This window comes from Pogoniulus pusillus, chromosome 22 (genome assembly GCF_015220805.1).
Source record: "Pogoniulus pusillus isolate bPogPus1 chromosome 22, bPogPus1.pri, whole genome shotgun sequence".
Classification (NCBI taxonomy): domain Eukaryota; kingdom Metazoa; phylum Chordata; class Aves; order Piciformes; family Lybiidae; genus Pogoniulus; species Pogoniulus pusillus.
In genome coordinates, this window is record NC_087285.1 from 2,251,084 (window position 1) to 2,270,111 (window position 19,028).

A 19,028-nucleotide genomic window follows, 5' to 3' on the forward strand; every position below is an offset into this window, starting at 1 on the left:
GACACCTCCTCAGGAACTCAACCCTGGCGATAAGTAGGTAGCTTCAGCCTGGACGTGAGGAGGAAGTTACAGAGCCACAGAATGGATCGGGTGGGAAAAGACCTCCGAGATCATCGAGTCCGACCTAAACCATGGCACTCAGTGCCCAGCCAGCCTTGGCTCCAACCCCTCCAGCCACGGTCACTCCACCCCCTCCCTGGGCAGCCCATTCCAGTGCCAATCACTCTCTCTGCCAGCAGCTTCCTCCTCACAGCCAGCCCCAACCTGCCCTGCCACAGCTGCAGCCTGGGGCCCCTTCTGCTGCTGCTGCCTGCCTGGCACCAGAGCCCAACCCCACCTGGCTACAGCCTCCCTGCAGGCAGCTGCAGGCAGCAATCAGCTCTGCCCTCAGCCTCCTCTGCTGCAGGCTGCACCCCCCCAGCTCCCTCAGCCTCTCCTCACAGGGCTGTGCTCCAGGCCCCTCCCCAGCCTTGCTGCCCTTCTCTCAACACCTTCCAGCACCTCAGCAGCTCTCTGCAAGGGAGGAGCCCAGAGCTGGACACAGCACTCCAGGGCTGGCCTGAGCAGTGCTGAGCACAGGGGCACAAGAACCTCCCTGCTCCTGCTGCCCACACTGCTCCTCAGCCAGCCCAGGATGCCAGTGCCTCTGCTGCCCACCTGGGCACACTGCTGCCTCCTCTGCAGCTCCTCTCTCACACCACCCCCAGGGCCCTCTCTGCCTGCCTGCTCTCAGCCCCTCTGGCCCCAGCCTGCAGTGCTGCTTGGGCTTCTTGTGGCCAAAGTGCACAACCTGCCCTTGGCCTGCTTCAGTCTCCTGCCCTTGGCCTCTGCCCACCCATGCAGCCTGGCAGCTCCCTCTGCAGGGCTCTGCCACCCTCCAGCAGCTCCACACTGCTCCTAGCTTGGTGCCAGCTGCACACTCCCTGCTGCTGCACTCAATCCCTGCTCCAGATCATCAGCAAAGACACTGACCAGGACTGTGCCCAGCACTGATCCCTGGGGCACAGCTCCCATGCCAGCCTTTCTGCCTTGCTCTGGACACCTTCCCTCAGCACCACACCCACACATCTATTCAATACCTCCAGGAGTGGTGCCTCCATCACCTCCCTGGGCAGCCTGTTCCAATCACAGAATGTCAGGGGCTGGAAGGAACCTCCAGAGCTCATCCAGTCCAACCCCCCCTACCCCCTCTGCCAGAGCAGGATCACCTACAGCAGATCACACAGGAACACATCCAGGAAGGGTTTGACCATCTCCTGCCTTCAGTTGTTCAGCCTGGAATGGGTTGCCCAGGGAGGTGGTTGAGGCCCCCTGGCTGGAGGTGTTTGAAGCCAGGCTGGAGGAGGCTGTGGGCAGCCTGCTCTAGGGTAGGGCATCCTTGCCCACGGCAGGGGGGTTGGGGCTGGCTGCTGCTTGGGCTCCCTCCCAGCCCTCCCTGATTCTGTGGCTCTAGGAAGTGCTGAGGGGCTTGGAGGAGGAGCTCTGCCCTGAGGCCAGGCTGAGGGAGCTGAGGCTGCTCAGTCTGCAGCAGAGGAGGCTCCCAGGGGCACCTCAGAGCAGCCTCCCAGCAGCACCAGAGCTGCTCCTTGTGGTCCTTCCCAGCTCTGACTGGTTCTGTGGTCCTAAGCGTCTCATGCAGCCCCTCCCATTCTGCTGCCACCCAAACAATGCTTTGCCACCCAAAGCATCCCAAGATTCCCATCAGGAACCCATGTCCCTCCCAGCTGCCACATCCCCTTTGGAGCCCACAGGGGGCCGCAGCGCTGCCCTCCGGAGCATCCCCGCAGCGGCGCTGCCACACTCTGCCCTCCAGCCTGCCCCCCCCCCCCCCGGGGTGCCACTGACCGTACTGGGTGATGAAGGCGATGCAGCTGTCCACGATGATGGGGATGTCGGCGCGGCTCAGCTGCTGGTCCCGCAGGGCGTTGCCCCTGCCGCCAGCCGAGGCTTGGATGTCGCCGTACCAGGCGGCGGAGTCCGCCCGCGACAGCCCCTGCAGGTAGAACGTCCTGGGGACAGCAAGGGCACAGGAGAGGCTGTCAGGGGTGCTGGGCTGAGGGAGGGCTGCCTCCTCCTGCCTGCACCCTCAATTTGAGTCTGGGATGCAGAGCAAGGCACAGCTTGAGCCAAGAGGTGTCCTGGAGAGTGCTGGGCTGGGGCAAGCTGTCCCCTTCTGTCTGCACCCTCAAATTGACTCTAGGATGCAGAGCAAGGCACAGCTTGAGCCATGAGGCATCCTGGAGGGTGTTGGGCTGGGGGGAGTTGTCCCCTCCTGCCTGCAACCTCAAATTGATTCTAGGATGCACAGCAAGGCACAGCTTGAGCCAAGAGGCATCTTGGAGAGTGTTGGGCTGGGGCAAGCTGTCCCCTTCTGTCTGCATCCTCAAATTGACTCTAGGATGCAGAGCAAGGCACAGCTTGAGCCAAGAGGTGTCCTGGAAGGGTGCTGGGCTGGGGGGAGTTGTCCCCTCCTGCCTGCACCCTCAGCTTGATTCTGAGATGCAGAGCAAGGCACAGCTTCAGCCATGAGGCATCCTGGAGGGTGTTGGGCTGGGGGGAGTTGTCCCCTCCTGCCTGCAACCTCAAATTGACTCTAGGACGCAGAGCAAGGCACAGCTTGAGCCAAGAGGTGTCCTGGAAGGGTGCTGGTCTGGGGGGGGGTGTGTTATCTCCTCCTGCCTGCACCCTCAGCTTGCTTCTAGGATGCAGAGCAAGGCACAGCTTCAGCCACGAGGCATCCTGGAGAGTGCTGATCTTTGGGGGAGGGGGGGTGGGGGGTGGGTTGTGTCCTCCTCCCAGCACTCTCAGCTTCATTCTAGGATGCAGAGCAAGGCACAGCTTGAGCCATGAGGCATCCTGGAGAGTGCTGGGCTGGGGCAAGCTGTCCCCTTCTGTCTGCACCCTCAAATTGACTCTAGGATGCAGAGCAGGGCACAGCTTGAGCCAAGAGGTATCCTGGAAGGGTGCTAGTCTCGGGAGGGAGTTGTCTTCTCCTGCCTGCACCCTCAATTTGAGTCTGGGATGCAGAGCAAGGCACAGCTTGAGCCAAGAGGTGTCCTGGAAGGGTGCTGGGCTGGGGGGAGTTGTCCCCTCCTGCCTGAACCCTCAGCTTGCTTCTAGGATGCAGAGCAAGGCACAGCTTGAGCCAAGAGGCATCCTGGAGAGTGCTGATCTTTGTGGGGGGGTTGTCTCCTCCTGCCTGCACCCTCAGCTTGCTTCTGAGATGCAGAGCAAGGCACAGCTTGAGCCAAGAGGTGTCCTGGAAGGGTGATGGTCTTGGGGGGGAGTGTGTTATCTCCTCCTGCCTGCACCCTCAGCTTGCTTCTAGGATACAGAGCAAGGCACAGCTTGAGCCAAGAGGCAACCTGGAGAGTGCTGGGCTGGGACAAGCTGTCCCCTTCTGTTTGCACCCTCAAATTGACTCTAGGATGCAGAGCAGGGCACAGCTTCAGCCAAGAGGTGTCCTGAAAGGGTGCTGGTCTTGGGGTGTGTGTGTGTGTGTTATCTCCTCCTGCCTGCACCCTCAGCTTGCTTCTAGGATGCAGAGCAAGGCACAGCTTGAGCCAAGAGGCATCCTGGAGGGTGCTGATCTTGGAGGGGAGGGGGTTGTGTCCTCCACCCTGCACCCTCAGTTTCATTCTAGGATGCAGAGCAAGGCACAGCTTGAGCCAAGAGGTGTCATGGAAGGGTGCTGGGCTGGAGGAGGTTGTCTCCTCCTGCCTGAACCCTGAGGTGGCTTCTAGGATGCAGAGCAAGGCACAGCTTGAGCCAAGAGGCATCCTGGTGAGGGAGCCAAGGTAAGGTGACCCCTAGAAGCCCTTTGGCCACAGCTCTGAGGTGCCAGCAGCATGCCCGTGGTGAGTTTGGGACCAGCAGTGACCCACACACGTGTGGCTCTGCCCTGGGAAGCCTGCTGAGGTTGCTTGGCTCATTCCTCATCATTCTTCCCAACCCGACCCAATCCATGGCTTTGGATCTCTCTGTGACTCATTCCCACTGGCAGGGTTGTGGCTGCAGCAGCTCTGCTCTGAGGACAGGCTGAGGGAGCTGAGGGTGTTCAGACTGGAGAGGAGAAAGCTCCAGGGGGACCTTAGTAGGTGAAGGATGTCTGGAGAGGAACTTTTCATGAGGATCAGTGCTGGGCACAGTCCTGGTCAGTGTCTTTATGGATGATCTGGAGCAGGGATTGAGTGCAGCAGCAGGGAGTGTGCAGCTGGCACCAAGCTAGGAGCAGTGTGGAGCTGCTGGAGGGGAGCAGAGCACTGCAGAGGGACCTGGGCAGGCTGCATGGGTGGGCAGAGGCCAAGGGCAGAAGACTGAAGCAGGCCAAGGGCAGGTTGTGCACTTTGGCCACAAGAAGCCCAAGCAGCACTGCAGGCTGGGGCCAGAGGGGCTGAGAGCAGGCAGGCAGAGAGGGCCCTGGGGGTGGTGTGAGAGAGGAGCTGCAGAGGAGGCAGCAGTGTGCCCAGGTGGGCAGCAGAGGCACTGGCATCCTGGGCTGGCTGAGGAGCAGTGTGGGCAGCAGGAGCAGGGAGGTTCTTGTGCCCCTGTGCTCAGCACTGCTCAGGCCAGCCCTGGAGTGCTGTGTCCAGCTCTGGGCTCCTCCCTTGCAGAGAGCTGCTGAGGTGCTGGAAGGTGTTGAGAGAAGGGCAGCAAGGCTGGGGAGGGGCCTGGAGCACAGCCCTGTGAGGAGAGGCTGAGGGAGCTGGGGGGGTGCAGCCTGCAGCAGAGGAGGCTCAGGGCAGAGCTGATTGCTGCCTGCAGCTGCCTGCAGGGAGGCTGTAGCCAGGTGGGGTTGGGCTCTGGTGCCAGGCAGGCAGCAGCAGCAGAAGGGGCCCCAGGCTACAGCTGTGGCAGGGCAGGTTGGGGCTGGCTGTGAGGAGGAAGCTGCTGGCAGAGAGAGTGATTGGCACTGGAATGGGCTGCCCAGGGAGGGGGTGGAGTGGCCGTGGCTGGAGGGGTTGGAGCCAAGGCTGGCTGGGCACTGAGTGCCATGGGCTGGTTGGTTGGGCAGGGCTGGGGGCTAGGCTGGGCTGGGGCAGCTTGCAGCTCTCTGCCAGCCTGCTGGGGTCTGTGAGTCTCTGATTCCTTTGTGACCTGAGCTATGAATGGTCCTGCTCTGGCAGGGGGAGTTGGATGGGCTGAATAATAGGTTGGCCTGGATGATCTTGGAGCTCTCCTCCAACCTGCTTCACTCTATGTTCCTGTGACTCAATGATCTCTTTGGGTCCCTTCCAACCCCTTACATCCTCCGAGCCCTCAGCTCCCTTCCCACCTGAACCATTCCCCACTCCCCCAATTCTCTGCTCTCACCTCCCCATCTCCACCAGGATCAGCAGCTCCTTCTTCTCTGGAGTCTCCGCGGGAGGCACCAGACCTGAAGGGGAGGTGAGAAGCAGAGAGGATGATCAGAGCCAGCCCAGCCACACCCCTGGGCAGGGCCGTGCCCATCCCCCGGACCTGGATCGCGGCACTCACTGAGCTCCTGCAGGCGCCGGAGGTTGATGCTGTCCTCAGCCCCGTCCTGCTGGGTGGGGCAGATGAAGAGGTGAGCTTTCTGCAGGATGAAGAAGGCTCTCTGCCACCTCTCGGGGTCCAGCATGCACTTGTACCGCAGCTGGCCCACCCGCTGGAACTCGTAGCCCAGCAGGCAGTGACAGCTGACGGGGCTGAACCACTGCGGATGGAGCAAGAGAGGGGAGAGGGTGAAGAGGAGGATTCGAGGAGGGGATTGAGCCAATAGAAGGGGGTGATGGAGCTGGGTGAAGAGGAGGACTCGAGGAGAGGATTGAGCCAACAGAAGGGGGTGATGGAGTTGGGTGAAGAGCAGGAGTCAAGGAGGGGATTGAGCCAACAGAAGGGGATGATGGAGCTGGGTGAAAAGGAGGACTCAAGGAGAGGATTGAGCCAACAGAAGGGGATGATGGAGCTGGGCAAAGAGGAGGACTCGAGGAGAGGATTGAGCCAACAGAAGGGGTGATGGAGCTGGGTGAAGAGGAGGATTTGAGGAGAGGATTGAGCCAACAGAAGGGGATGATGGAGCTGGGCAAAGAGGAGGACTCAAGGAGAGGATTGCTCCAACAGAAGGGGATGATGGAGCTGGGTGAAGAGGAGGATTCGAGGAGGGGATTGAGCTAACAGAAGGGGGTGATGGAGCTGGGTGAAGAGGAGGACTTGAGGAGGGGATTGAGCCAACAGAAGGGGGTGATGGAGCTGGGTGAAGAGGAGGACTCGAGGAGGGGATTGAGCCAACAGAAGGGGATGATGGAGCTGGGTGAAGAGCAGGAGTCAGGGTGGAGACTGAGCCAACAGAAGGGGATGATGAAGCTGGGTGAAGAGGAGGAGTCAGGGTGGGGATTGAGCCAACAGAAGGGGATGATGGAGCTGGGTGTCACTCCCAGCCGTTGTGTCAAGTCCCTCTCCCAGCTCTCCTGGAGCTCCTTCAGCTACTGGGAGGCTGCTCTAAGGTCTCCCTGGGATCTCCTCTTCTCTAGAGCAGGGAGAGCTGGGAAGAGGCACAGCAGAGGAGCAGGGGCAGAGCCCAGGGGCTGCCCACTGGCGGCAGGGGGTGGTGGGGGGGTGCCAGGGCTGGCTCACCTTGCCGATGGCAGTGGCCCAGGCTTGCAGCGTCTCAGGGCTGTCAGTGCCCAGCTGCTGCACCTTCTCCCCGCTGAGGAAGAGCTCCAGGGTGAAAGGAAACCTGCAGCAGATGAACCCAACCATCAGGGCAACCTCCTCACCCCCAAACCCTTCCTCCAGGGCACCCAACAGGGAGCCGCTGCCCATGGCTGCTCAACGAGCGCCCGCCAGGCTCTCTGGCTCCTTCCTGGGGGGGGGATGGGGGGGGGGGGTGGAGGGGGTTACCTTTCAAGGGGGCCAGGGCTGGTGGTGGCCTGGGCTCTGCTGACAGCCAGTGAGAGGAGGTCCCCACTCTGGATGTGGCCCAGGGGCTCGCTGCACTTCTCTGTCTCAAAGAAGAGCAGGGATCGCTCCAGGGAGCACCAAGTGCGCTGGAAGTCTGCGGGACCAGGGCTTGGGTGGGTGCATTGCCCACTGGGGGTGGGCACTCTGCCACCCTCAGGAGTTCCCCAGGAATCATAGAATAGAATCATGGAATCCACCAGGTTGGAAGAGAGCTCCAAGCTCAGCCAGTCCAACCTAGCACCCAGCCCTAGCCAATCAACCACACCATGGCACTAAGTGCCTCATCCAGGCTTGGCTTGAACACCTCCAGGGATGGTGACTCCACCACCTTCCTGGGCAGCCCATTCCAATGCCAATCACTCTCTCTGACAACAACTTCCTCCTAACATCCAGCCTAGACCTGCCCTGGCACAACTTCACACTGTGTCCCCTTGTTCTGTTGCTGCTTGCCTGGGAGAAGAGCCCAACCCCACCTGGCTACAGCCTCCCTGCAGGTAGTTGTAGACAGCAATGAGGTCACCCCTGAGCCTCCTCTGCTGCAGGCTGCACCCCCCCAGCTCCCTCAGCCTCTCCTCATAGGATTTGTGCTCCAGGCCCCTCACCAGCTTTGTTGCCCTTCTCTGGACACCTTCCAGCACCTCAACATCTTTCTTGAATTGAGGGGCCCAGAACTGGACACAGCACTCAAGGTGTGGCCTGACCAGTGCTGAGCACAGGGGCAGAATAACCTCCCTTGTCCTGCTGGCCACACTGCTCCTGAGCCAGCCCAGGATGCCATTGGCTCTCTTGGCCACCTGGGCACACTGCTGCCTCCTCTTCAGCTACTCTCTACCAGCACCCCCAGGTCCCTTTCCTCCTGGCTGCTCTCAGCCACTCAGTCCCCAGCCTGTAGCGCTGCATGGGGTTGTTGTGGCCAAAGTGCAGAACCTGCCCTTGGCCTTGTTCAATCTCATCCCCTTGGCCTCTGCCCACCCATCCAGCCTGGCCAAGCTCACCTTCTTTGTTCTTCTTGGCACCTGGGGGCTTAGGAGGGGCAGGGGCTCGGTAGAGGTAGCCACTGAGCGTCACCGGCTGCGTGATCTCGTTGTAGACGCCCTCAGGACCCAGGGCACTCGAGTGGGGGCTCCCTGTGGGCACAGCAGGGTGGGGGCAGGTAGCCAGCAAAGGGTCACAGAGACACAGGATTGGTTGAGTCAGAGAAGCCTTCCAAGATCAGTCAGCTCAGCACCAACCTGCACCCTGGGCACCCCCAAACCACAGCCCCCCCCCAAGCGCCATGGCCACAGCTCGCTTCAGCAGCTCCAGGTTTGGGCACTGCAGCACCAACCTGGGCAGCCTCTGCCAGTCCCTGACCACTCTGGCAGCAAGGAAATTGTTCCTCCTCTCTGACCTAACCTTCCCCTGGCACAATCTGAGGGCATTTCCTCTACCCCTGTGACTAAGGCTCCCAATCCCCACCTGGCTGCAGCCCAGGTCAAGACTTGGCAACCCTCAAGGGGCAGAAATTGTTCCTCATGGCCAACCTGAACCTCCCCTGGGGCAACCTGAGGCCATTCCCTATTGCCCTGCCACTTGCTCCTTGGCAGCAGAGCCCAAGGCCTAGCTGGCTGCAGCCTCCTCTCAGGGAGCTGCAGAGAGCAATGGAATTGGCTTGGTTGGGAGAGACCTTTCAGGTCATCCAGTCCAAGCTTCAGCCCAGCAGTGCTGCCACACACCCTGCCCAGCTGCCCACACACCCTCCCCAGCTGCCCACACACCCTGCCCAGCTGCCCACAGACCCCACACACCCTGCCCAGCTGCCCACACACCCTGCCCAGCTGCCCATACACCCTGCCCAGCTGCCCATACACCCTGCCCAGCTGCCCATACACCCTGTCCAGATGCCCACAGACCCCACACACCCTGCCCAGCTGCCCATACACCCTGTCCAGATGCCCACACACCCTGCCCAGCTGCCCACACACCCTGCCCAGATGCCCACACACCCTGCCCAGCTGCCCATAGGTGCCACACACCCTGCCCAGCTGCCCACACACCCTGCCCAGATGCCCACAGACCCTGCCCAGATGCCCACACACCTTGCCCAGCTGCCCACAGACCCCACACACCCTGCCCAGCTGCCCACACACCCTGCCCAGCTGTCCACAGACACCACACACCCTGCCCAGCTGCCCACAGGCAGCAGCACCCCTGGCAGGAGCTGCTGTGCTCACCCAGGCACCCAGATGCAGAGGGAGCTGCCCACCCTGCCCAGGCTTGTGCCACCTGCGTGGCTGTGCCACCTGTGCCCACAGGACCATGGAAGCACAGAACCTCCCTGCTTGGAGGAGACCTTTCAGAGCTTTGAGTCCAAGCCTCAGCCCAGCAGTGCCAGGGCAGCCCCAGCCCAGCAGTGCCAGGGCAGCCCCATCCCAGCAGTGCCAGGGGCAGCTCCATCCCAGCAGTGCCAGGGGCAGCCTCAGCCCAGCAGTGCCAGGGCAGCCCCAGCCCAGCAGTGCCAGGGGCAGCCTCAGCCCAGCAGTGCCAGGGGCAGCCCCAGCCCAGCAGTGCCAGGGGCAGCCTCAGCCCAGCAGTGCCAGGGGCAGCCCCAGCCCAGCAGTGCCAGGGGCAGCCTCAGCCCAGCAGTGCCAGGGGCAGCCTCAGCCCAGCAGTGCCAGGGGCAGCCTCAGCCCAGCAGTGCCAGGGGCAGCCCCAGCCCAGCAGTGCCAGGGGCAGCCTCAGCCCAGCAGTGCCAGGGGCAGCCTCAGCCCAGCAGTGCCAGGGCAGCCCAAGCCCAGCAGTGCCAGGGCAGCCTCAGCCCAGCAGTGCCAGGGGCAGCTCCATCCCAGCAGTGCCAGGGGCAGCCCCAGCCCAGCAGTGCCAGGGGCAGCCCCAGCCCAGCAGTGCCAGGGGCAGCCTCAGCCCAGCAGTGCCAGGGGCAGCCCCAGCCCAGCAGTGCCAGGGGCAGCCTCAGCCCAGCAGTGCCAGGGGCAGCCTCAGCCCAGCAGTGCCAGGGGCAGCCTCAGCCCAGCAGTGCCAGGGCAGCCCAAGCCCAGCAGTGCCAGGGCAGCCTCAGCCCAGCAGTGCCAGGGGCAGCTCCATCCCAGCAGTGCCAGGGGCAGCCCCAGCCCAGCAGTGCCAGGGGCAGCCCCAGCCCAGCAGTGCCAGGGGCAGCCTCAGCCCAGCAGTGCCAGGGGCAGCTCCATCCCAGCAGTGCCAGGGGCAGCCTCAGCCCAGCAGTGCCAGGGGCAGCCCCAGCCCATGGCCCTCAGCACCACAGCTGCAGGGCTCTGGAACCCCTCCTGGCATGGGCACTGCAGCACTGCCCTGGGCAGCCTGGGCCAGGCCTTGGCAGCCCTCAAGGGGCAGAAGTTGTTCCTCAAGGCCAACTTAAAGCTGCCCTGGGGCAACCTGAGGGCACTTCCCACTGCCCTCTCACTTCTTGCCTGGGGGAAGAGCCCAACCCCCACCTGGCTCCAACCTCCTTCCAGACAGCAATGAGCTCTGCCCTCAGCCTCCTCTTCTCCAGGCTCAACCCCCCCCAGCTGCCTCAGCTGCCCCTCCCCAGCGCTGCCCTCCAGCCCCTTCCCCAGCTCTGCTGCTCCTCTCTGGCCCTGCTCCAGCTGCTCAGTGTCCTTCCTGCAGTGAGAGCCTCCTGACTGAGCTCAGCCTTCAGCACAGCTCTCCCTGTCCCCAAGCTCCAGGGGCTCCTTCCTCTCAGGGTGGCAAGGACAGCTGTGCCCAGGTCCTCAGGGGTGCCCAACGAGCTCTTGCCTTGCTCTGACACAGAGATTGGGGCACACAGAGAGGTTCAGAGGTGCAGCTCCCCTGGGTGCTGCTGTGCCTGATGGCTCTAGGTCCACAGGCAAGGTGACAAGGGACGTGCCCACCTCCCTCCATTGCACCTGGCAACTCCCCAGCAGTGTGCCCAGGTGGGCAGCAGAGGCACTGGCATCCTGGGCTGGCTGAGGAGCAGTGTGGGCAGCAGGAGCTGCCTCTCCCCAGCCCTGCCCTCCAGTCCCTTCCCCAGCTCTGCTGCTCTTCTCTGGCCCTGCTCCAGCTCCTCAGTGTCCTTCCTGCAGTGAAGGGCCCAAACCTGCACACAAGAGGGTGGCACCAGGGGGGCAGGGAGGTCCCACTCCTGTAGCTGTAGGCAAGGGGGGTGTGAAAAGGAGCTGCAGAGCTAACTGCTGCCTCTCCCCACACCAAAACCAGGGCTGCAGTGGGGCCCTCAGGCAGCTACAGCACCTGGTGCCCTGCCTGACCACAGCCTTGGCACAGGGGCAAGGAGGAAGCCTCTCCCTAGGCACAGCCAAGTGGGTTTGAAGGTCTCTTCCCAGGTACCAAGCAATAGGATGAGGAGGCAATGACCTCAGGTGGCACCAAGGGAGCTTCAGGTTGGGGCTGAGGAACAACTTTTTCACTGGGCAGTGGAAGAGGCTGCCCAGGGAGGTGGCAGAGTGCCCATCTCAGGGGGTGATTAGAAGACTATGGGATGAGGAGCTTAGGGACCTGGGGTAAGAGTTGTGCCCAGGCTCACCTCAGAGGGCAGAGCCTAACAGATCATAGAATGATAGACCCCAGCAGGCTGGCAGAGAGCTGCAAGCTGCCCCAGCCCAGCCTGGCACCCAGCCTTGCCCAACCAACCAGCCCATGGCACTCAGTGCCCAGCCAGCCTTGGCTCCAACCCCTCCAGCCACGGCCACTCCACCCCCTCCCTGGGCAGCCCATGCCAGTGCCAATCACTCTCTCTGCCAGCAGCTTCCTCCTCACAGCCAGCCCCAACCTGCCCTGCCACAGCTGCAGCCTGGGGCCCCTTCTGCTGCTGCTGCCTGCCTGGCACCAGAGCCCAACCCCACCTGGCTACAGCCTCCCTGCAGGCAGCTGCAGGCAGCAATCAGCTCTGCCCTGAGGCTCCTCTGCTGCAGGCTGCACCCCCCCAGCTCCCTCAGCCTCTCCTCACAGGGCTCTGCTCCAGGCCCCTCCCCAGCCTTGCTGCCCTTCTCTCAACACCTTCCAGCACCTCAGCAGCTCTCTGCAAGGCAGGAGCCCAGAGCTGGGCACAGCACTCCAGGGCTGGCCTGAGCAGTGCTGAGCACAGGGGCACAAGAACCTCCCTGCTCCTGCTGCCCACACTGCTCCTCAGCCAGCCCAGGATGCCAGGGGCTCTGCTGCCCACCTGGGCACACTGCTGCCTCCTCTGCAGCTCCTCTCTCACACCACCCCCAGGGCCCTCTCTGCCTGCCTGCTCTCAGCCCCTCTGGCCCCAGCCTGCAGTGCTGCTTGGGCTTCTTGTGGCCAAAGTGCACAACCTGCCCTTGGCCTGCTTCAGTCTCCTGCCCTTGGCCTCTGCCCACCCATGCAGCCTGGCAGCTCCCTCTGCAGGGCTCTGCTCCCCTCCAGCAGCTCCACACTGCTCCTAGCTTGGTGCCAGCTGTTGGACTCAGTGACCTGAAGGTCCCAGCAGGCAGTTCTCTCATTTTGGGGCTCCAGCATTACCTGAATTGTTTCTGGGCCTTTTGCTCTCCGGTGCCCACCAAAGCTCAGCCCCTGGGGGCACCTCACAGGCAGTGGGGTCAGCTGCCAGCCCAGCCTCTGAGGAGGAGAAGAACTGGAGCATGGTCTTGAGCAGGGCTGGTCCTGCCACCGCGGTGCACAGCGCCTGGGAGGAGACAGGGACCTGTGGAGACCACGAGCTGGGCACCTCCTGCCCACTGCTGGGGATGCCTAAAGGCAGCCAAAGTGGGCTCCAACCTCCCACCTGAGTCCCCAGAATTGCCTGGCATCAAGGTGTCGGTGCACAGAGCCAAGCCAGCTGTTGGCATCTCAACCTCTTGGGATGCCAACTGTTGGCATCTCAAGACTCACAGATCTAGGATGGTTCCCTCTCAACCTCTTGGGATGCCAACTGTTGGCATCTCAGACTCACAGCTCTGGGATGGTTCCTGACATCTCAACCTCTTGAGCTGCCAACTGTTGGTATCTCAGACTCACAGCTCTGGGATGGTTTCCTCTCAACTTCTCGAGTTGCCAGCAGTTGGCATCTCAGACTCACAGCTCTAGGATGGTTCCTGGCATCTAAGCCTCTTGAGCTGCCAACTGTTGGCATCTCAGACTCACAGCTCTGGGATGGTTCCTGGCATCTCAACCTCTTGAGCTGCCAACTGTTGGCATCTCAGACTCACAGCTCTGGGATGGTTCCTGGCATCTCAACCTCTTGAGCTGCCAACTGTTGGCATCTCAGACTCACAGCTCTGGGATGGTTTCCTCTCAACCTCTTGAGCTGCCAACTGTTGGCATCTCAGTTTCCCACTTCTAGGATGGTTCCATCTCAACCTCTTGAGTTGCCAGCTGTTGGCATCTCAGTCATAGCTCTTCAATGGTCCCATCTCAACCTGTTGGGATGCCAACTGTTGGAATCTCAGACTCACAGCTCTAGGATGGTTCCTGGAATCTCAACCTATTGAGTTGCCAACTGTTGGCATCTCAGACTCCAACTTCTAATATGGTTCCATCTCAACCTCTTGAGTTGCCAACTGTTGGCATCTCAGACTCACAGCTCTAGGATGGTTCCTGGCATCTCAACCTCTTGAGCTGCCAACTGCTGGCATCTCAGACTCACAGCTCTTCAATGGTTCCATCTCAACCTCTTGGGATGCCAACTGTTGGCATCTCAGACTCCAACTTCTAAGATGGTTCCATCTCAACCCCTTGAGCTGCCAACTGTTGGCATCTCAGTGTCCCACTTCTAGGCTGGTTCCCTCTCGACCTCTCGCGTTGCCAAGGGTTGGCACCTCAGAGTGCGATCTCTGGGCGGGTTCCCAGCGCCCTGCCTGCAGCCCGAGGTGTGCCCTACCTGGAGCAGCTCCTGCTGGGAGCGGTGGTGCGGGTGGGGCAGGCGGTAGCGCCCCTGGCGGTACTTGCGGGCGATGAAGTCGCGGCGCTGCTCGGGGCTGGCGTCGCGGCCCAGGGCCTCGGCCGCCGGCAGCCGCGCCGCCCAGAACCGGTTGGCTCGGTCGTTGCCAAGCATGATGAAGAGCTGCAGGAGGCACCCGCGGGCATGGTGAGCCCCGAGGTGCACAGGAAGGAGGAGGAGGAGGTGGTGGTGGTGGTGATGGAGATGGAGGAGGAGGTGATGGAGATGGAGGAGGAGGATGAGGTAGTGATGGAGGAGGAGGAGGAGGTGGAGGAGGAGGTCGTGATGGAGGTGGAGGAGAAGGAGGAGGAGATGGTGATGGAGGAGGAGGAGGAGGTGGAGGAGGAGGTCGTGATGGAGGTGGAGGAGAAGGAGGAGGAGATGGTGATGGAGGAGGAGGAGAAGGAGGAGGAGATGGTGATAGAGGAGGAGGAGAAGGAGGAGGAGATGGTGGAGGAGAAGGAGGAGGAGATGGTGATGGAGGAGGAGGAGAAGGAGGAGGAGATGGTGATGGAGGAGGAGGAGATGGTGGAGGAGAAGGAGGAGGAGATGGTGATGGAGGAGGAGGAGAAGGAGGAGGCGGAGGAAGTGATGGAGATGGAGGAGGAGAAGGAAGTGATGGAGGAGGAGAGGTGGTGGAGATGTAGGAGGAGGAAGAGGAGGAGAAGAAGGAGGAGGTGGTGATGGAGGAGGAAGTGGAGGAAGTTATGGAGATGGAGGAGCAGGAGGAGGTGGTGATAGAGAAGGAGATAGAGGAGGAAGAGAAGGAGGAGGTGAGGGAGATGGAGGAGGAGGTGGAGGAGGAGGTGGAGGAGAAGGTGGTGATGGAGATGGAGGAGGAGATGGTGATGGAGGAGGAGGAGGTGGAGGAGGAGGAGGAAGTGATCAAGGAGGAGGTGGAGGAAGTGATGGAGATGGAGGAGGAGAAGGAAGTGATGGAGGAGGAGAGGTGGTGGAGATGGAGGAGGAGGAAGAGGAGGAGAAGGAGGAGGAGGTGGTGATGGAGGAGGAAGTGGAGGAGGAGGAGGAAGTGATGGAGGAGGAAGTGGAGGAAGTGATGGAGATGGAGGAGGAGAAGGAAGTGATGGAGGAGGAGGAGGTGGTGATGGAGATGGAGGAGCAGGAGGAGGTGGTGGTGGAGATGGAGATAGAGGAGGAAGAGAAGGAGGAGGTGATGGAGATGGAGGAGGAGGTGGAGGAGAGGGAGGAGGAGGATGTAATGGAGATGAGATGGAGATGGAGGAGGAGGAAGAGGATAAGGAGGTGGAGATAGTGATGGAGGAGGAGGAGGAAGTGATGGAGGAGGAGGTGGTGATGGAGATGGAGATAGAGGAGAAAGAGGAGGAGGAGGTGGTGGAGGTGGAGACGGAGGAGGAGGTGATGGAGATGGAGGAGGAAGAGGTGATGGAGGAGGAGGAGAAGGCTGCTCAGTGTGGCTGGAGCTGGCCATGGAGTTGCCTCTCCTGGCTGGAGAAGCAACCTGGCCCCTGGGCATGCTGTGCCAGCCCCAGTGCCCTGCCAGCCCAGTGCCCTGCCAGCCCCAGTGCCCTGCCAGCCCCAGTGCCCTGCCCTCTGACCTGGACGATCTCGTTGGACCAGACGCTGGTGTCGAGCTTCAGGCTTTGCACCTTGGAGATGTTGGAGCCCAGGCTGCGGTGCTGCCCTGTGGGGAGCAGGAGAGTGAGCAGCTCTGGGCCCTGCCAGAGCAACCCAAGGCACAGGTTCACAGATGGCATCGGGTTGGCAGAGACCCTCCAAGGGCCTCTTGTCCAAGCCTGCTGCGGGCAGCAGGGACAGCTCCAACCAGAGCAGGCTGCCCAGGGCCACAGCCAGCCTGGCACTGAGCATCTCCAGGGACAGGGCCTGCAACCACAGCCCTGGGCAGCCTGTGCCAGTCTCTCACCACCCTCCTGGGGCAGAACTTCCTCCTGATGCCCAACCCAACCCTGCCCTGCTCCACTTCCAAAGTGGTGCCCTCGTCCTGGCACTGCCAGCCCTTGTGCCAAGTCCCTCCCCAGCTCTCCTGCAGCCCCTTCAGCTCCTGAGAGGCTGCTCTGAGCTCTCCCTGCAGCCTTCTCCTCTGCAGGCTGCACAGCCTCAGCTCTGCCAGCCTGTGCCCACAGCAGAGGCTCTGCAGCCCTCTCAGCATCTTGGTGGCCTCCTCTGGACCTGCTCCAGCAGCTCCAGCTCCGTCTTGTGCTGCCCCCAGAGCTGGCCCCAGCCCTGCAGCTGAGCTCTGCCCAGAGCACAGCAGAGGGGCAGGATCCTCTCTCTCTCTCTCCTCACCTCTGCCCACACTGCTTTGGATGCAGCCCCAGGCTGCCCTTGGCCTTCTGGGCTGGCAGTGCCCAGGGCTGGCTCCTGCCCAGCTTCTCCCCCACCAGCACCCCCAAGCCCAAGGGCTGCTCTCCATCTCCTCACCCACAGCCTGGCCTGACCCCGGGCATTGCCCCAGCCCCTGGAGCAGGCAAGACCTTGGGCTTGGCCTTACTGAACCTCATCAGGCTCTCCTCAGCCCAGCAGCTCCTGCCCAGCTCCCTCTGCATGGATCCCAGCCCTCAGTGATGCCAGCTTGGTGCCCTCTGCAAGCCTGCTGAGGGTGCCTCAACCTCTCTGCCTGTGCCAGCGACGAAGGCACCGAGCAGCTCTGGTCAGCCACCTCCAGCTGGGCACCAAACCACTGCCCACTACCCTTCAGCTGCCCACTACTCTCCAGCCAATTCCTCTTCCAATCCCAGCCACAGCCCAACCAGGACCATTCCTGCCCAGACATCCCTCACCCCCAACCCCCTCCGGGGGGGGGGGGCAGAGCTGCTGACCTGCACACTGCTTGCAGATGACCACGCACAGGTTGATGGATGCCCAGTCAGGATTCTGAGCCTGGCAGTCAGCACAGAGCCTGTTGGCTTTGTTGGACCAGATCTTCTCTGCCACCTCGTAGTCGTAGAGCATCTCAGCTATGGCCTCCTGCAGAGCCTCCATCCACTCCCTCTTCTCCCGCTCAGACTCCGCCGCGAAGCTGCAGGCACGCAGCAAAGCCGCCGCTGGAGGGCTCGGGGGCCACCAGCAACCTGAGCTCACTTGCCAGCTGCTGCCCCAGCAGCCTCACCCCGCTCGGCCCCTCCCTTCCCCCCCAGCTCCCAGGGGGTACCTGAAGGTTTTGGAGGGGGTGATGAGCTCGAAGCTGCGGCCCTTGGCCTCGCGGATGGTGGAGCCTCGCATCTCGATGAAGCAGATGCCGATGCCCGTCCTGAAGAACTGCGGGGCAGAGGGAGGCTGCTGCCGGCTCTGCGGGGCAGTGCCCACCGCGGACACCGCGCCCTGGGTACGCCCCCGTGGCTGGGACTTCAGGCAGGGAGCTGCAGCCAGCACCTCCAGCATCTCCTCCCCAGCCTTTTCCTCCTTCCTCCTCCCCAGCCTTGTCCTCCTTCCTCCTCCCCACCCTCTTTCCCTTTCTCCTCCCCAGCCTTTTCCTCCTTCCTCCTCCCCACCCTCTTTCCCTTTCTCCTCCCCAGCCTTTTCCTCCTCTCTCCTCCTCATCCTTTTTTTCCTCTCTCCTTCTCATCCTTTTTCTCCTCTCTCTTCCTCATCCTTTTTCTCCTCTCTCCTCCTCATCCTTTCCCCCTTTCTCCTCCCCATCTGTTTTCCTCCTTTCTCCTCTCCAGCCTTTTCCTCCTTTCTTTTCATCATCCTTTTCCCCCTTTCTCTTCCCCATCCTTTTCCTCCTTTCTCCTTCCCATCCTTTCCCTCCCCATCCTTTTTCTCCTTTCTCCTTCCCATCCTTTTCCTCCCCAGCCTTTTTCTCCTCTCTCCTCCTCATCCTTTCCCCCTTTCTCCTCCCCATCTGTTTTCCTCCTTTCTCCTCTCCAGCCTTTTCCTCCTTTCTTTTCATCATCCTTTTCCCCCTTTCTCTTCCCCATCCTTTTCCTCCTTTCTCCTTCCCATCCTTTCCCTCCCCATCCTTTTTCTCCTTTCTCCTTCCCATCCTTTTCCTCCCCAGCCTTTTTCTCCTCTCTCCTCCTCATCCTTTCCCCCTTTCTCCTCCCCATCTGTTTTCCTCCTTTCTCCTTTCCAGCCTTTTCCTCCTTTCTTTTCATCATCCTTTCCCCCTTTCTCTTCCCCATCCTTTTCCTCCTTTCTCCTTCCCATCCTTTCCCTCCCCATCCTTTTTCTCCTTTCTCCTTCCCATCCTTTTCCTCCCCAGCCTTTTTCTCCTCTCTCCTCCTCCTCATCCTTTCCCCCTTTCTCCTCCCCATCTGTTTTCCTCCTTTCTCCTCTCCAGCCTTTTCCTCCTTTCTTTTCATCATCCTTTTCCCCCCTTTCTCTTCCCCATCCTTTCCCCCCTTTCTCTTCCCCATCCTTTTCCTCCTTTCTCCTTCCCATCCTTTTCCTCCCCATCCTTTTCATCCTTTCTCCTCCCCATCCTTTTCCCTCCTTCTCCTCATCTTTTTTCTCCTTTCTTCTCCTCTTTATCTTTTCCCCCCTTTTCCTTCCCATCCCTTTCCCCCTTTCTCCTCCTCATCTTTTTCCTTCCTTCTCCTTCCCATCCCTTTCCCCCTTTCTCCTCATCTTTTTCCTTCCTTCTCCTTCCCATCCTTTTCCCCCTTTCTCCTCATCTTTTTCCTTCCTTCCTCCTCCTCCCCATCCTTTCTCCTCTTTCCCTTTCCTATCATTTTCCTCCTTTCTCCTTCTCATCCTTTTTCTCCTCTCTCCTTCCCACACCTTTTATCTCCTTCCCCCCCTTCCTTTTCCCCCTTTCCCCTCCCTATCCTCTTTCCCCTTTTCCCTCCTCATCTTTTTCCTCCTTTCTCCTCCCCATTCTCTTTCCCCTGTCCCCTCCTCATCCTTTTCCTCCGTTCTCCTCCCCATCCTTTTCCTCCTTTCCCCTCCTCATCCTCTTTCCCCTTTCTCCTCCTCCTCCTTTTCCTCCTTACCCCTCCTCATCCTTTCCCCTTTCCCCTCCTCATCCTTTTCCTCCTTTCCCCTCCCCATCTTCTTTCCTCTTTCCCTTCCCCATCCTCTTTCCCCTTTCCCCTTCCCATCCACTTTCCCCTTTCCCCTCCTCATCCTTTTCCTCCTTTCCCCTCCCCATCTTCTTTCCTCTTTCCCTTCCCCATCCTCTTTCCCCTTTCCCCTTCCCATCCACTTTCCTTTTTCCCCTCCTCATCCTTTTCCTCCTTTTCCCTCCTCATCTTTTTCCTCCTTTCCC

At 61.1% G+C, this 19,028-nt stretch overlaps 1 protein-coding gene across 2 annotated transcripts in view; it reads right to left on the reverse strand.

The window, feature by feature from the left end:
• The window catches only part of ARAP3 (ArfGAP with RhoGAP domain, ankyrin repeat and PH domain 3), a 67,361-nt gene that overhangs the window by 20,043 nt on the left and 28,290 nt on the right, over positions 1-19,028 (reverse strand). For both annotated transcript variants that reach the window (XM_064161460.1, XM_064161459.1), the window contains exons 10-20: positions 16,971-17,077; positions 16,639-16,838; positions 15,397-15,482; positions 13,760-13,942; positions 12,403-12,565; positions 7,920-8,051; positions 6,865-7,018; positions 6,598-6,700; positions 5,479-5,677; positions 5,314-5,377; positions 1,846-2,009 (exon numbers count right to left, since the gene is read on the reverse strand). In XM_064161460.1, coding sequence (XP_064017530.1) covers positions 1,846-2,009; positions 5,314-5,377; positions 5,479-5,677; positions 6,598-6,700; positions 6,865-7,018; positions 7,920-8,051; positions 12,403-12,565; positions 13,760-13,942; positions 15,397-15,482; positions 16,639-16,838; positions 16,971-17,077 — 1,555 coding nt within the window. The remainder of the gene's footprint in view (positions 1-1,845; positions 2,010-5,313; positions 5,378-5,478; positions 5,678-6,597; positions 6,701-6,864; positions 7,019-7,919; positions 8,052-12,402; positions 12,566-13,759; positions 13,943-15,396; positions 15,483-16,638; positions 16,839-16,970; positions 17,078-19,028) is intronic.